This window comes from Raphanus sativus, chromosome 5 (genome assembly GCF_000801105.2).
Source record: "Raphanus sativus cultivar WK10039 chromosome 5, ASM80110v3, whole genome shotgun sequence".
Taxonomy (NCBI): domain Eukaryota; kingdom Viridiplantae; phylum Streptophyta; class Magnoliopsida; order Brassicales; family Brassicaceae; genus Raphanus; species Raphanus sativus.
In genome coordinates, this window is record NC_079515.1 from 27,759,775 (window position 1) to 27,777,315 (window position 17,541).

General features: G+C 40.4%; 1 protein-coding gene across 2 annotated transcripts; it reads left to right on the plus strand.

Annotated features, from left to right (window-relative positions):
- The first annotated feature begins 11,647 nt into the window (after positions 1-11,647).
- LOC108862700 (uncharacterized) lies at positions 11,648-17,481 on the plus strand. 2 transcript variants are annotated; one of them, XM_018636916.2, is made up of 9 exons: positions 11,648-12,283; positions 12,362-12,550; positions 12,630-12,722; positions 12,815-12,997; positions 13,084-13,186; positions 13,279-13,464; positions 13,663-15,995; positions 16,399-16,931; positions 17,016-17,481. In XM_018636916.2, the coding sequence occupies exons 1-9, from the start codon at positions 12,047-12,049 to the stop codon at positions 17,023-17,025; spliced, it is 3,867 nt and encodes a 1,288-aa protein (XP_018492418.1). In that variant the 5' UTR covers positions 11,648-12,046; the 3' UTR covers positions 17,026-17,481. The 2 variants fall into 2 exon arrangements, with proteins under 2 accessions (XP_018492418.1, XP_018492419.1); XM_018636917.2 differs by having other exon boundaries at positions 11,648-12,277.
- The last annotated feature ends 60 nt before the right edge of the window (positions 17,482-17,541 follow it).

Consider the following 17,541-nt stretch of genomic DNA (forward strand, 5'->3'; position numbering starts at 1 on the left):
CTATATATAAAACTTTAAGTAAAATGTGCAAATATAATTCATTAACGGTTAACTATAAAAAATATTATGATGACAAAAATAAAAAAATTATTATATGTGTAAAATTTAACAAAACATAACCACGTCATATAAATTTAGTATGATAGCAAGCAATCAATCAATTTAAAATATTGTTGCTCTTTCGTTGTTAGACTTTGGAATTTTTACTATTTTATTTTAATAAAGTTTATAGATTTTAATGGTGAGTAGATTCTTGCGAACGTAAATGGAAAATATATAATCATTAAATAAGAATGAAGGAGTTGTCACTAAAATTTAAAAATTTCTAAAATAAAAATATACAAAAGCCAACGCCAACTTCTTCCGTAAAACTAATATATAAAATATAGTTTTTGTTTACAAATTGAACAGTTATTTTTTTCTCGTTAATTATGTTATTACAAATTCTGAAAAACATTGCATAGATGATATTAGAATCAACAATAATACTTATCTTGTGAGAATTCATACTTGACTCCATCATCCTGAATCATCCTATGAAATCAATTCATGACAGTAGTCCTTGCATCATACTGAAAATTTTCTTGTAAGCTTTTTTCTCTAATCTTCTGCATAATCCGCCTTCTCCGAGAATTAAATCTAGATCTCCTCCTGTAGAAATTACGTTGCCTGAGATTCGAACCCCAAACATGGATGCAGAAGCCTTTAAATCTTGACCAATAGACCACGGTATTTCCACAAACCGTTATTTCAAAAACTAGTTTAAAAAAAAAAATCTAAGAAATCTATTTTCCATAATTCTAGTTGGATAATAAAATAGTTTTTCAAAAACAAAAACCAAAAACCATTTCGAAAACTACAAACAACCATCCTCTTAGTAATGGACTTAGCTACCCAGTCTCAACCCAACCCCAGAACCCTTGTTAACGTGGTTTGTTCTTCCAGAATTGATAGCTTTACTAAAAAAAACTATTCTTCAAGTCACATAAATCAAATCACGAAGATTCTAGTCCTGAAATTTGACTTAGAGTTCACTTTTGATTAATAATAGAAAAAAATTGCCAAAACATAACAAAAATAATTATATTGTCCATTTGTCATAATTTTTTTAGACTCAGATGTCTCTTGTTAACCTTAAAAATTCATATCAATTATTATAAGAATCAGAAAAAAAAAAATTATATAAAATGTACATAAACAAAAAACAGATCATATGAAAAATAATTTGATTGACTAAATATTAGTAGAATACAATTTCATTTTTGATCTACGGAAAATAAAAAACAAAATCTACTGTCTACGAGCATGTAGATAGTAGTTTCGATTAACTACACACATATATATATATATATATGCTGCTCGTAGACTCTGAAATTTACCTAGTGGTAATTATTCTACCACCGCAGAATGAACCGGCTACGAGTTTCTTTAAGATCCGAACTACAGTATAATTCATGAACGAATGATTTCTATATATCTACTTACACAGAACCACAAAATCTGCCCATGTACCAATAATCTACGAAAATAATATTTTATTATCTACTAAAATACTATATCATACTACAGATGGATTACACAGTTTACCATCATATTTACAATGTACGGTGATGTGATCCAGATCAGCAGATATGTCTCAACGAGGAGCTTAGCGTAAGAACAAGCTAAGCAACTGATCATAACTTGGCTTAATGGGCATTTTATGGGCCTTATCGGTTTGATCCATGAAGTTCTAGACCGAGAGAAGCTAATGGACCTGATGCAGAACGTGGAGGCCTTATGCTCAATAAAAAAAACTAGTGTATGGATTTATCCAAGAAGGATCCAACAAGAAAATACAAGCTATGGTCGAATAATATTTCAATCTGACGGCAATTTAGATACCGTCGACCATGCAAAAGGACACGACCAGCCGAAGAGTTACTTAAGACAAAATCGTTTAACTCTTGGTCAAGTCAAGAAGATTTATTTCTGGTCAAAATTTTGTGGCAAATGATTGCAATTTGGTAACAAAAATATGCAACGTCCGTTATAGTTGTTGTTTTGTAATAAATTGCAAAAATATTGCAATAATCATAGTAAATTAGTAACAAAAATGAACGTTGCAATTTTTTTGTTGTAATAGAACTATTTTCTTGTAGTGAAAGTCATAGTCCACATTTCGATTTTTCATAAAAGGTCAAATATTTGTTGTTAGATAAGCTTCTTATTTTCAGCACAATCATTCTTGATTTCTACAATATGTAAACCAATAAAAAGATCTAAGTAGCCATGAATAAAAGCATTCAACATTTTTAATCAAAAACCTTTTTTTAATTCTTGTTGAATCCTTTGTTCTTAATCGGACATCGTAGTTTTTAAGTTGTCGGAGTGAGTCATATCTTCGGGCTTATGAGTTCGGTAGTATCAAGAGACTTTCCGCATTTCTTCTGTCACCATTCGATCTACATTTTTCTTGATCGTTTGTGTTTTCTAGCTCATTTGGTGAAAGGTTTATCCAATCCACCAACCTTAGAATGATCCTTCTAATTTATGGCGTATCATATGAGTAGCAGAATGTATGTTTTGCCAAATTCAGAATGTAGTATTTATTAAATCTCTCCAAAATTTGTTAAGAGAGTATATTCTAAATATTTATTTTTTAAAATTTTCGTGTTTCCTAAAATATTAAAAAAACGTGATCAAAAATTGATTTTGTCCCTTTTTATTTATTTTTATTTTTTAACTTTTTCAATAATTAAGTTAACAAAAATCGTTTTAGACTTAGATTAGATATTTAATTGGACTTACATAAAAAATTATACTAAATGAACAATTTATACCTCAGATTATGGCATAGTGACAATATACTAGTTTTTTTATTTCTATATTTACAAATTTCCCGTAATAATAATATGCTAAGTTCTTCTCTATGTCTATTAACAACTATTTTATCTTCATTTCTCCGTCACACGTATTATTCACAAAAATCTTGCTCAACAAAAGAAAATAGAAGTTAAACTTAATAATGGGCTTAGCTATCCAGTCTTAACCTAAACTCAAAATTCTTGTTAGCTTGGTTGTAACAACATTTGATGAAATGTTGAATTTATTAATCTTTTTTTTTTTGGCACCCAAAGAAGAACTTTATTAAATAACTAGAGGTTCACATAAGCTAGCTTCAAGAGCCAGCCATGGAGGAGCCTTATCTCCCAAGAAACAAAAGTCTGGAGCTCGTGATCGTCCTGCCTTAGAGAGACAGTCCGCACGGCCATTAAAAGAACGATTAATAAAGTTAACCGAGAAAAAAGAGAACTCCGAGCATAAGAAATCAATCTCATCAAGTTCAGAACCAAAAGCAGGCCATTCCTGCGGTTTATTTATGAGTCGAACAAGTTGCTGGCAATCTGATTCAACAATCACCTCGCTAGCCCCTATCTTCTTCGTCTCTTTCAGAGCCCAGCTTAGAGCTTCAGCTTCAGCATGGAGTGGCGAAGCTACCTTGTCATAGTGCTTAATGCCAAGTAGCCTCACCCGTCGGTCTTCAAAGAGGATGAAGCCGAGCCCTGTTCCTTCGTTTTTATCCTTCCAAGAGGCGTCGACCTGGCATATCCATCTGCAGTCGGTGTCACGATGGTCGAGGACTTGTCTTGTGTCTCCCGCCGGCTTCCCTCCTTCCGCGTTGGTCTCGACGATCTGAGCTATGCGCCATGTTTCCGCCTCACTAGTAGCTATCTGGAGCGTGTCAAGGGGCGTTACGTCCTTTGCGTTAAAGCACTTCTCGTTGCGCGCCTTCCATATATACCAAATCAGCCATGGAAACATAGAGACGTCTCTGTCTTGCATTGATGCATTGGCCACAAGTCCGATAAGAGTATCCATATTCGTATAAATTGATGAACTCGGGAATATACCCGGAGGGGATGGGATTGATGACAGTGCCCAGCATTGCACAGCCGGAGGGCATTCAAAGATGATGTGGTTTATAGTTTCCTGCTCCGTACCGCATCTTTGGCACACTGCATCGTTACCACAATGCCTTTCTTTTAGCTTGCTTGCGGAGGCCACGTAGCCTGACACTGCACTCCACATAAAGTGTTTTATCTTCCTCGGGCACTTTAACTTCCAGATATTCTTCTTTAGCTCAGTTGTACTTGGCTCCACAATAGCAGCATTCTCTTCTTGTTTCCTCTGTTTTACAGCAACCGCATGGCCTGAGCGAACCGTATAGTTCCCCGAGTTCGTGTGGCTCCATGTATAGGTATCTTGGCGACCAGTACGACTTATCTTAAGAGATAGGACTAGCGGAACATCAACATCTGCCACTAGTTGTTGCACTAAGTTAACATTCCATTCCTTTCTTTCAAAGTCGATGAGGTGATGAACCATTAAACCGGTTTCGGTATTTCCATCTCGAGGAATCGCGGGTCTAGGTGGGTTAGTGGGTAGCCACACATCTTTCCATACTCTTGTCTCTGCTCCCGTTCCTATTTTCCTGTGCAGACCATCGGTCAGGACCTGTTTCGCCGCCATTAGGCTCGTCCATCCGAATGATGGGTTATTAGCCTTACCCGTAGTGATCGGGTTCGAGTGCTTGTAGTATCTTCCTTTGAGAACTCTTGCCAGCAGAGAGTGTGGTTTAGTAAGGAGACGCCAGACTTGTTTGGCAAGAAGTGCCAGATTAAAATCTCTAAAGTTCCGGAATCCCAAACCACCTTCATCCATAGGAACACAAATTTTATCCCAAGCTACCCAGTGTAGACCTCGGTTATTATTTCGTGCTCCCCACCAAAATCGCGCCACTGCGGCGGAAAGTTTGTTGCAAATCTCTAATGGAAGGAGATAACAAGACATAACATAAGTTGGTATCGCCTGCGCTACTGATTTTATCTGTACCTCCTTACCCCCTTTCGATAGTAGACGACCCGACCAGGAGTTAATTCTTCCATTCATACGGTCTTGCACGAAAGAGAAGACTTGTTTTTTTGATCCACAAATTTTCTCTGGCATCCCCAAGTACATGCCCATCCCACCTTCTTTGGTAATACCAAGTGATCTTTTCAGATCTGATTTAATGGACGCTATGACCTTAGAACCGAACAGAACTGAAGATTTTTCTTTATTCAGTTGTTGTCCTGAGGCTGACCCATAGACGTCAATGATTCGAACCAATTCTTCACATTGGGATTGCTCCGCTTTGCAAAAGAACAGGCTGTCATCTGCGAACAAAAGGTGAGATATCGCTGGACTTCCTCGTGCAATTTTCATCCCGGATATTTTCTTCGTTGCTTCCGCTTGTCTAATATGAGAAATCAAAACTTCAGTGCATAAAATGAAGAGGAATGGCGAGATGGGGTCCCCCTGACGAAGCCCTCTCGATGGCTTGATATATCCTCTAGCCTCTCCATTTATAAGCACCTGATATGACACTGAGGAAACACATTTCATAACCAAGTTAACCCAATGAGGATCGAACCCAAATTTTAGTAGCAATGCCTCCATAAAGTTCCATTCGACTCGATCGTATGCTTTGCTCATATCGGTCTTGATTGCTACATACTTATCTTTGCAGCTCTGGTTCGTCCTAAGGGCGTGAAACATCTCCTGAGCTACCAATATATTATCTGTGATCAACCTACCAGAAACGAAGGCAGATTGCGTTTCGGAGATGATTTTAGGGAGGATTCTTTTCAGTCTGGATGAGAGAATCTTTGATATGATTTTATAGCCAACGTTGCAGAGACTGATAGGGCGAAACTCTGACATAGTAGATGGTCTCTCCGTCTTCGGAATTAAGCAAATGTTTGTCGCATTTAGTCTTTCGTCCAGCTCACCAGTCAAAAAGAACTCCCGAACCATGGCACACACGTCCTTCCCAACGGTCGCCCAAAAACGTTGGTAGAACAGACTTGTCATGCCGTCGGGTCCTGGCGCCTTCTCAGGGTTAATAGCAAAGGTTGCCTCCCTTATCTCCTCATCCTGAGGGACTCTTAGTAGCTTCTGGTTCATATCCTCCGTAACAGACACGGCAATATACCGGATGGTTTCATCAATGTCAGATGGGTGCGACGTCGTGAAGAGCTCGTGGAAGTAGGATGTCGCGACCTCTTCGATTCCTTCCTCTGTATCCACCCATTCATTCATTGAGTTCTTTATACGTGTAATACGATTCCTAGCCCTCCTTTGCTTAGTCTTAGCATGGAAGTATCTAGTGTTACGATCTCCTTCTCTCAGCCACAGCATACGACTCTTTTGTTTCCAGTATAATTCCTCATCTCTATAAGCCGCGCATAACTTCCATTTGAGCTCTAGTTCTTCTTCACTTGAGGTCGTATCGTCTTCTTGTGCCTTCTCCAATTGTTCTTTAAGATCAGCAATGAGGCGTTCATTATTCGATATATTCCGCCTCTTCCATTTTGAAATGGTCTTCCGCATCCTACTGATCTTTTCAAACAGGCTCGCATGGCCATCCTACTCCGGTGACTTCCAATCCAATTCCACCGCCTCTCTAAAGCCTTCTTTGCTCATCCATCTCTTATCGAATTTAAAGTTTCTTCTGTTCTGATTTTCCTTGGAGAGGAAGCGCACTAGGATGGGTCTATGATCAGAACCCCATCTAAGTAAATACTCCACAAACGTGTGGGAAAAAATATGATGCCAATCTTCGTTACCAACTGCTCTATCCAACCGACACTGGACTCTTCCAGCTCGTGTACGTCCTGCCCAAGACAAAGAGTTCCCCACAAAAGGAAAATCAATCATTCCACAACTCGCTAACAAGTTCCTGAATGGGAGAAATGACGAATCAGCTCGTCTTCTTCCACCTTTCTTCTCTTCATTGCTGATTATCTCGTTAAAATCTCCAAGGAGTAGCCAGGGGCCATTCCTATCACCATTGATTCTGAGCAGCCGCTCCCATACATTCCCACGGTATTCTACCACCGGATCTCCATACACAAAGGTAATAAAAACCTTGTGTCCTTCTACCTGAGCTTCAATGTCAATCATACGATCATTGGAAAAATTAATAACCACATTAGAAGCATCCATATAAAATAAAGCTAGTCCACCACTACGACCAACCGGGTCGATGGTGAACAAATGATCATAACCAAATTCAACTTGAAAGTCTTGCAAGAAAGTAAAATTATTTTTTGTTTCTGAAAGAAAAATAAAACTAGGATGAAAATAACGATGCAGTTCCCGGAGATGTTTCTTGGTCAGGTAGGCTCCGGCCCCCTGACAATTCCAGGCGATTGCACTCATATCTGAGTACTGGGTGGTTTCTGGGACCCCACCGAACCTGAAGCAGTAGAAGTTTTTTGGTTTTTAACCACCGAGGGATACACCTCAAACCGAGGGACCGTCGTCGCTTGTGCGCTTCGAGTCGCATTCAGACGTCCATGTTTCACCATCTTGCCTTTTGGGGAGGCTTTTCCAATACTTGCTAGCTTCTTAGAAGCTGCTAATCCTTTCGAATCCGGGCTTCTTGCTCCCCTTCGTTTGCTGAAAGAGGGCACAGCAGCAGGTAAGTCTTTTGGAGGTCTCGTAGTCCTCTCCTGAACTCGACGTTCCCCATCTCGTCCGCTCCTCGCTGCTTTGTCCATCTCTTCTCTTATGGTAGGTAGCCCCTCCTTCGCTTTAATCTGGTTAGCTGGAGCTATTACCTCTTGTGTTTCCGGTACAGTTTTTTCCTCTTCCTCCATCTCGTCCAGAAGATCATCATCGTCTAACATGTTTTCATCCATCTCAATGTCTACACTGGCATATTGATCCAGGTATTGGTTCATTTCCTCCGTGGTCATAAGATTTTGATCCTCCTCATCCCCTTGCTTATTACTCTCTTCTATGTTACTTTGCGCCACCCTATTTGTCAGGGGATCTTGACTGAGCTGACTAGTATTCCCTGTAGTCTTGTGTAGCAAGGAGGTATTCACATCTTGAGGATCACGAGCTTTTTCCTTCTCTTTAAGCGCCTGATTACCAGGGAGATTATTAGTTGAGTTGACGTGAGTTCTAGGGGCATCAATGGTGTCCCGAGCTGTTATAACGTCCCGCGCAGGCAAGGTAGTCTCTGAAGTCTCAATGATGACCGCTCGATCACTTGTATCCACTGCTTTTGCTTTCCCTTTTATCCTACGGATACGTTCTTCCTCTGTTTCTCTATCTCTAGTCCTCTCTGCAGTCCTCCCTACAGACCTCTCTACTTCCTGCTCCATCGTTGGTCGCTCCTGGCGATCGTTCTTCTGCTCTGGTGATCGTGTCGGCCTCCACTCTTGTCGTGCTACTTGTCTATGCTGTGTGTTTCTTCCTTGTCCTTGGAAACCACTACTATGGTGGCGATACGCCTCTGAGATCGTTCTCTGTGAGTCAGGTGACCCACGGTTTGGTCTAGTCGAAGTATCTCTCGTCTTCCCGTTTCCATAGTCTCGGTTTCGATCATATTTGGGAGGACTGTGACCTTTTACTCTCCAGCTGGAGGATGAATCCGAGTCTCCATATCGAGATTTGTTATTAAAACTCTCAGAACCTTTTCCTGCAGGCCTCAAGTCATCGCGTGTTCCACGATTGTAAGGGTGATATCTCTCAGGGTCTCGGTAACTTTTTCCAGAGTTATGATCAAGCCTCTTCCAGACATTCTTAGCCAGAGCATCCCTTTTAGTCGAAATTCTGTTACGGAGGTCTGCAATCTCAGTTCTTTCACTTCTCAAGCTGGTCTCCAATATGTTTTTACCAGCTCTTCTCTCTGGTGACCCATAGAAGCTCCGACTGGGTGCTGTTCCTCTATGACTCCTCGTCTGGAACTCCAAGCGAGCCTGTTGCTCGAAGCCTCGGAGTGGTGCAGAAAAGACTTCTCTAGCTGCTACTTCTTCCTGTTCTTTCTGCTTCAGTCGAGCTATACGCTTCATCTCTCTCTGTTCAGGAGTTAAATCAGGGCATGTACCCTCCTCGTGGGAGATGAGATTACACGTGAAGCAAAACCTATGGAGTTCTTCGTATCTTAGACTCACCTTTATCACATCACCATTATCATATCCAGCCTTGCGTTCAAACTGTAGAGGTTCATCCACATTGATGAAAACTCGGACTCTTCCACTGTCCACATCCACAGTATCCACTTCTCCTAGAGCTCCACCAATACTTCTAAAGGATTCATCTTTTTGGTAATGGGTAGGGATTCCTTTGACTGTAACCCATAGCAACATGAAGTTCGGGTAGTCCTCCTTAATCGTTGGCGTCCACCGTTCTAAGGAGAAGCTCCACTTATTGAAGTGGCACGGTCGACGAAGAAGCACCTTCTCTAAGTCTTCTTTCTTATCAAAATCAAACTGAAACTTGTTGTTTCCTAAGTTTGTTCCTCGTACTCTTCCCTCCACATCCCAAATTCTATGCTTTGGCATGTGTTTAATCAGGGCATCCACGCTGCGTCCGTCTTGATGAAACATCCGTCCCACGAGAGACAGTTTGTATTTCTCTACAAGGTCTGTGTAATCAAACTTCGGGACCTTGATTATTTCTTCCTCGTCACGGTGTCGCTTCCGATCATGCCGTTCGATCTCCGCCCTTGATCGATCTCTCCTGTGGTGATACATCCTAGGACCGAAGGATCGAAGGATACGCACCCACCCTAATAAAGGGGAAACGAGATACCAATACTCAAAGGGGCCTCTGTCGTGGATAGCACGTAAGAGATGAAAGAGGTGAGATTATTGCAAAAGAAATCGAGAACTCTGCAAGGGGCAGGAAGGCTTTGGACAGGAGGAGTGTAGGTAGTCTCCTTCCCTCCTAGGTCGCCGGGATCAAAGGATCTTACGCCGTCGTCGGAGGCGTGAGAAAATCGTCCTGTCGCCCTAAAATCGTTGAATTTATTAATCATCGTGGAGAAAAAAATAGTTATGTAGTAAATTCTAAAAACAGAGTCTGTGCTATTCTAAAACTTAATTTAATCCGAGCACTAAACCAAAGCTACATCAACCACATCAACCCTTTTTCTCATAATAACATGTAGAGATAATTCGTTGTCTTATCGTCTTCTCAATCATCCTTGCAAGTTGGTGCGCTGGCCGATTTCGTTGTGTATGACGTTTCTCATTTCTTTCGTCCGAAACATAATAGACAGTGACTTGCAGCATTAGTTAATTAATTAATCTAAAAATTTAACTAAACAAGAATATTTTTTTTTTACATATCTTTGAATATATTTCTAATTTAACTATAATTTTTATCATACACAATCTTATAAAAATAATTTTACTCTACTTTTTATATCATTTTAAATCAAAATTATATCAAAATTTCAACAAAAATGAATATACTGTTTGTATATATGTATATAAATATAATCTAATATCAAATAACAACATTCACCTTACAAAAATTTATCAATCGGGTTAAAATTGTAAATTGAATACTATTTTTTACAGTTTTAATGTTTACCATAAATAAACATAAATTATATTGTATAATATTAACATATATACCAGAAAATTAAACAATCTTTAATTTTCGTTTTCCTAAATATTTTTTTGGATTTTTGTAAAAATAGAAAACAAGTAAAAACATATTTTCTTAAACAGTAAGTGGAACTGCTGAAACACGAAGCAATGGTTCCGTATTATTCATGAAACATAGATCTGGTGATACTGATGATGATTTCGTTTGTTATAATACAATCAAATTCGTTGGTCGAAAAATGGTTTACTAATTTAATCGGACCTGGTGTTTTTGGTTTATTTAATGTTTTAGCTCTAACTGGATTTTAATTTGGTTAATCATCGGTTTAAGAAAAACTACGGCTTACTTAAACAATAAACCAATTTAAATCATGTGTTATATATGAGTTTTTCCATTTCGAACTTTATAAATAAATATGGGGATATAAATCCGAAATTTCTATGTTGTGAGTAAATATGTCAAAAAGATTGAAAATAACTTTTTTTTAGTAACGAGCTACAGCCGCAGTCAGCCTATTTGGAAAAAGGTAAAATGGCGACTTACGGAGTTCAGCATGTCGTCCCTGGCATTGTACTTTTTCCGGCGGACGTCCAGGAAGCTCTGGTAGCTTCATGTCTACGTGATCTTCACCCACACGAGTGGCTACTCATGTTCCAAAACGTTGAGTTCTTCAGCGCGCCAGTGAATCCGTATCTAATACTGATAAACACGGTCGGCCTTTGGAGAGTGGATAATCCATACATGTTCGAGTTGAGGCTGATGAACTCTTGTTCCGGCGGAGGCTGGCCATCGGGGAAGACCAGATCGATGCCGCGACGGGAGAGGTTGTCAACGATCCCGACTTCGTAGGTAATTTGGTCAACCTCAGACGTATGATTGTGTGGTAATGGATCTTTTTTTTTTTTCAAATTCAAAAAAAAAGGATTGAAAATAACCAGATCATAGTTTTGGGAGACACATAATGCTATACAGTACTCCGCATGGGTAAATAGCTCTTAATTCGAATAGATAATAATTAATCGATGATGTGATCAGTGTTTAAAAAACACTTAGATGGAGAACACTTTTATAAACTTGAGCATGTTTGAAAATCCAAGCCAAACAGACCAGTAAAAATGGTTTAGCCAATGCCACTATCATGCACGTGAAGAAGATGAAAACTAAAAAGAAGAAAGTAAAAAAAGTAAAAACACAAATCAATATATACTGTGCAACACCTTCGTCATCATCATTCATCAACAACGATTTTCAGTCCGCGAGTGAAAAAAAGAAGAGAAAGCCTTTGGATCAATCTCTCGCATTCGCCTCTCTCGATACATACATACTTTACTAGATTCGATCTATCCATCCTTAAAGGGAGGGGTTCTAATTGATTTACGCTTCCTAATCTATTTTTAGAATAATAACTTTGGGGGGGGGGTAGGGGTCCTCCTCCTCCTAGGGTTTTCTCATTCATATTCTGCTTATCCTTCAATTCGATTTTCGATTTCTTAATTCCTCCACTGTGCCTCAATCGTATTCAGATTCTTAGATCGAAGGTCAATTGCCGATTAGATTCACTCTCCCATATAGTGGTTTTGCTTAATAGCAATTGTGTGAGTGTGATTAGGGAATGGGTGAGAATGAATCATGGGCGGTTTCTCCGCCGTCGCCACCGAACGGGCTATTACCTGGGAAGGCCGCATCGGTGACAAGGCCCCTGGATGCGGAGAGATGGCGCAAGGCTGAGGATAGAACCGCTAAGCTCATTGCTTGCATCCAGCCTAATCCTCCTTCTGAGGATCGACGTAATGCGGTTGCTAGATACGTGCGGAGGCTTATCATGGATTGCTTCCCTCTCCAGGTTGAGGTGGGAATGTGTTCTTTCTTGATTTTGTCTATGATACTTGACTTTAAAACTTATCACTTTTTCAATTGCCTATGCTAGATCTTTACTTTTGGATCGGTGCCACTGAAGACTTATTTACCAGATGGAGACATTGACTTAACTGCCTTCACCACTAACCAGAGCCTGAAGGATTCCTGGGCTAATTTGGTTCGTGATATGCTTGAAAAGGAAGAGAAGAATGTCAATGCTGAGTTCCGTGTTAAAGAAGTCCAGTATATTCAGGCTGAAGTAATGCCAATGATTTTGCTTCTTTTATAAGTAGCTTGGCATACTCCCATAGTGCATTAAGCTTTTGTTGGTATTTCAGGTAAAGTTAATTAAGTGTCTGGTGGAGAACATTGTGGTGGATATATCTTTCAACCAGATTGGAGGCCTGTGTACACTATGCTTCCTTGAGGAGGTTAGCTACCAACCATATATAACACATTCCACTTGCTTTCTCTTTCTGAATTTGCAAAAAAAAATCCTTTTAATTTCTATACCTTTATGTAGGCTGATCTCTTTATAAACCAGAACCATTTGTTCAAGCGTAGTATCATTTTGATTAAAGCCTGGTGTTATTACGAGAGCCGTATTTTGGGAGCTCACCATGGGCTTATCTCAACCTATGCCCTGGAAACCTTGGTTCTTTACATTTTTCACGTTTTCAACAACTCGTTTTCTGGACCCCTCGAGGTAAGTATGACACATTACGAAACTGTCTTTGTTCTGTCAGGAATGGTTCTTTCAAATTGTTTGACTGCATTGCTTGCATTTTGTAGGTTCTCTATCGTTTTCTTGAGTTCTTTAGTAAGTTTGACTGGCAGAATTTTTGTATTAGCCTCTGGGGTCCTGTTCCAGTTAGTTCACTACCAGATGTAACAGGTATTTACAAAATGCCGTTTGTCTCACCTTTACTTTAATTGTGTATCGATTTGTATTTTGTACTTACTGTCTTGCTGTGCAATGTTTCACAGCGGAGCCTCCTCGAAAAGATGTTGGAAAGTTACGAAAGAGCGAAGCGTTTCTTAAAGAATTTAGTAGAGCTTATGCAGTTAACCCTGTTGCTCAAGAGACACAGGGGCATCCTTTTGTTGCCAAACATTTCAATGTTATAGACCCTTTGCGTGAAAACAACAACCTTGGACGAAGTGTCAGTAAAGGTTCTGCCTGTTTCAGATTTTTGTTTATTTTTTTTACACTATACGTACTTTTATAGATGAACGCCAGTACATATCTTGCCTTGTTAGCTTATTGAAGGTGTTCTTTTGTTTATACAATATGAAGCTAGAAGATGCCCAAACACGTTCATTTTCTTACGTGCTTCGATTTTTGTTTTTGCTGTACAATTGTTGTGGCAGGTAACTTCTTTAGGATACGAAGTGCATTTACTCTTGGTGCCAAGAAGTTATCTAGGTTACTTGAATGTCCTAAGGAGAATTTGATCGATGAGGTTAACCAATTTTTTATGAATACATGGGAAAGACATGGCAGTGGTCGTCGTCCTGATGCTCCTGGAAATGATCTATGGCTATCAAGACTGGGAGATCTCGAGCCTTGTCTTCAAGCTGACAATGTTAGTAATTCTTCAAGCAGCAAAAGAAACCAAAATTCCGCCCGTCTTGGTGGGCTTCAAGGAGCTCGCACTATACCCTCTCAACAGAAAAACGGTGGAGCAGAAGCTATGCGTACAGTAACATATCAAACCCAAAAGAATTGTGTCAACTCTTACCAACCTGCTCAGGAAGTTCGGTCTAATCAAAATGCTTCAAATGGTAAACTTCAGCAAATTGCTAAGCCAGAAATTATGGTGAATAATTTGAATGGAAGGCATCTATTTGCGAGGACGCGGTCTAGCCCTGAGCTTACTGAGACATATGGTGAAGCTCTTTTGCCATCAAGGCGTACTAGAGCCCCAGAAGCTGGAAAACGCCAAAATAATTCCACGAGGGCTGATAGTATCAGGGATAAAAATCTAGAATCTGAGAGTTTGTCAAGCAGTATCAGAAATGCGGCGGACTCATCGTCAGTTAGGCATACACCATCCCCTCGAAGTCCTGATAGTACTGTTGACATAAATAGTGCAGTAAACAGCTATTGTGATGATTTAGGTTCAGTTTCCGTGAATGAGGATTTCTCTGCCGCAGGGGAACAGAGAGTACCACAGGAAGAACAAGATCTTGTTAACTCGATGACATATGTTGCAGGGCAAGGTTTTCATGGACACTTCCCTTTCCCTTTTAATTTTTCTACGGGCCCCCACTTACCGTTTCCAGTGACACCTGCCGTCTTAGCTTCAATGGGATATGGTCAGAGGAATGTGCCTGGTAATCTTCCTTCTAACCTTCCTTTCATGGAGACACCTTGGGGTACCAATGTGCAATATCCGCAAAACTTTGTGTCTCCACCATTTACCCATTATTTTCCGAGTGGATCCCATCCAATGTCAGAAAAGCTGAGCAAAGCTGGTAACGAAGAGATGGGGTCTCCAGAAGTAAACGCTGAAGAGTCTGACCATGATCACTGGTACGAGCAAGAAAGGGGAACTCCTAGTTCTAGACTTGAAAATGGGGTTTATGGAGTGCATCAGGCAAATGATAAACATCATTCAGCTTCTGCAGAGCACAGTTTCCTACCATCTAGTCGTAAAATACTGTCAACAGGAGGAGATAATTTAGAAAATTCCCACTCTCCAGTCAGAGGCAGTCAGATTCAGAGTGAGGAGAGAAACGCAGGCTCTAGATCTGTTTCTTGTGCTAGTTCCGTTAGAAGCAGGACTTCATCTGAAAGCTCTTGGGATGGATCAACTACAAAGGGCTCAAATCCAGCTAGGGATAAACGGAATAGGAAAGTAGTTTCTGGAGCTGCGTCTGCACTGTATGGAAAAGGCAAGAGTGTTCCTGAACACTCAATCCAGGTTGAAGATGTTAACCGAGACCGGATTCTTGTATCAAGCAATGAAATAACCGAAAGGGATCTGGACCCTCGTCTTAATGTTGCTTCATTCCAACTTCAGAGGCATCAAATACATGGTAATGAACTAGCTCAGGCAAGTGGATCAGAGTCCACACTGTCTCTTGCTCCGTTCATCCTTGGCCATGGGATGCAACGAAAAGAGGCTGAAAGTTCTGGATATACTTTTGTTCCCACTGGGCCACCTGTTCCGTTCTTTGCAATGCTTCCGGTGTCCAACTATCAAGCTGGTGCTAATGCGACATCGGATACTTTGGCAAGCCACCTCAGTGTGGATGAGGTAGTAGAGAATCATTACCCCTGTAAAAGTTTTGGCTCGTTCAGGGGACTTGATCAGTCTGAGATAAGTGTGTCTTCGCACTCCTCCGGAGTTGGCTCTTATGTAGAACCAAGGGAGCACAAAAATGATATTCTCAATGGAGATATTATGAGCCATTGGCAAAATTTGCAGTTTGGCCGCTCTTGCCAGAGTTTTCAGCATCCGCCGGTGTTGTACCCTCCTCCTGTTGTAGTGCCACCTGCTTATCTCCAGGGGCGTTTACCATGGGATGGTCCTGGAAGACCTCTTACTTACACCAATGTAGCTAATCAGCTGATGACCTACGGACCTCGTCTTGTACCCGTTGCTCCTGTTTCGACCAGGCCACCTAACATTTACCCTCGCTATGTTAATGAAACTCCCAGATATCGAAGTGGGACGGGAACCTATTTTCCAAATCCTGTAAGAACTGAATCCTTCCTTGAGCTTCCTTTTTATTGCGTGCATGATTTCGTCTATCAAGGTACAAAATTCATTTTGTTATCTGGTCTAAGGCATGAAGAGGAAACTTTGTGTTATTTTATTGTTCATAAAATGTTTGAAAGTCGTATGGCCTATGGTTCTGAGTGAATTCACAGCATGTTTCTGTTACCTTAATTGCATTCGGGTCTGCTACTTTGAGAGGTTTAGTCATGTTTCAGGCTGTGCTTGTGGATCTTGTTCGTTCTATGTTTATCCTCCCTTACTTGCTATGCTTTGCTTTCTATATTGTCTTTCGTTTGTTTGTATCTTACGATATAACATTTCATGACGGTTTTGGTTTGTCATACAGCTCTGAACTTTTCTTTTTTCTTTTGATTTGCAGAAAATTTCCCCTAGGGAGCAGCGGCCTACATCTGCCACGAGGCGAGGGAACTATGGGCATGACAGAAACGACCATCAAAGCGACTGGAATGCTGGTGCAAAGGCACGGGGTTCTGGACGTAGTAGCCACAACAATCGTAACCAAGTTGATAATAAGCCAAGGCAAGAACGGTCCGATAGGCAATGGGGGTCGTCGTATAGGCATGAATCATCCTCGTATTCTTCTCACCATTCTCAAAACGGTCCTATTCGCTCAAATAATTCACAAGATGCTCTTGGGAATGTTGCTTATAGCGTATACCGACTGCCACCGGGGATGAAGCAGAACAGTGTGACGTCTCCAGAGGGACAACACAACTCTCCATCAGCCATGATGTTTTATCCATACGATCATAACTCTGTGGATGAAGCGCCGCATCTTAATGACGGAAACCATTCAGCTGGTGGTGGTGGGGGATTTGAAGATCAGACAAGGTATCGTGGTGCTCATATGTCTTCTTCACCTGATGATCCTTCCTCGCCTCGCTTCCCTAGGTAAGTTTGATACTGTAGACTTCCAATTGCAGACATATGTTAGGTTTCAGAGTGAATTGATCAGATTTTTTTCTCACCAAACAGGGGAAAGTAACATCAATGTGGGTGGTCAAGAGTAGCTGGAATAAACTAAAAAAAACTTGGAAGAAACAATGTGATCACCTCACGAAGGGATCTTTGGAAATCAATCAAAAGAAGGCAAAAATGCTGTGAAAGACCGGGAAAAGAAGAGTCAAGACAGGAGGAATTGATCAACCTCACGAGCGATCTGGAATTTTGTTTTCAAGCAACAAAGAAAGAAACCAAGTGAAGAGGAATAGCTAAGCAAGACTCAGCGATCCAAAAGCTGGCTGGTTAAAAACACACGCACGACTCTTTCTCAGTTGAATTACGGTTAGGCAACTCTTTCACGCTTTCCATAGAAATTGTGCCCACATAGAGAAACTATTAGAATTCAGGGCTTATCGTTAATCATGTTTCTGTAGAAATTTCAAGAAATAATTTGTCTACTTTCTTTTAGAAACATGAAAATCGTACACTTTTAGCTGTACTTGTAGTTCTGCTTTGATTGTTGGGAGGTAGAAAATGAAAATCGTACACTTTTAACAAC

Bases quoted from the DNA above. Each gene is read 5' to 3' on its own strand.
- LOC108862700 (XM_018636916.2), top strand. From the start codon at position 12,047: ATGGGTGAGAATGAATCATGGGCGGTTTCTCCGCCGTCGCCACCGAAC. The intron at 12,284-12,361 runs GTGGGAATGTGT...TGCCTATGCTAG, and splicing joins GCTTCCCTCTCCAGGTTGAG to ATCTTTACTTTTGGATCGGT. The intron at 12,551-12,629 runs GTAATGCCAATG...TTGGTATTTCAG, and splicing joins TCCAGTATATTCAGGCTGAA to GTAAAGTTAATTAAGTGTCT.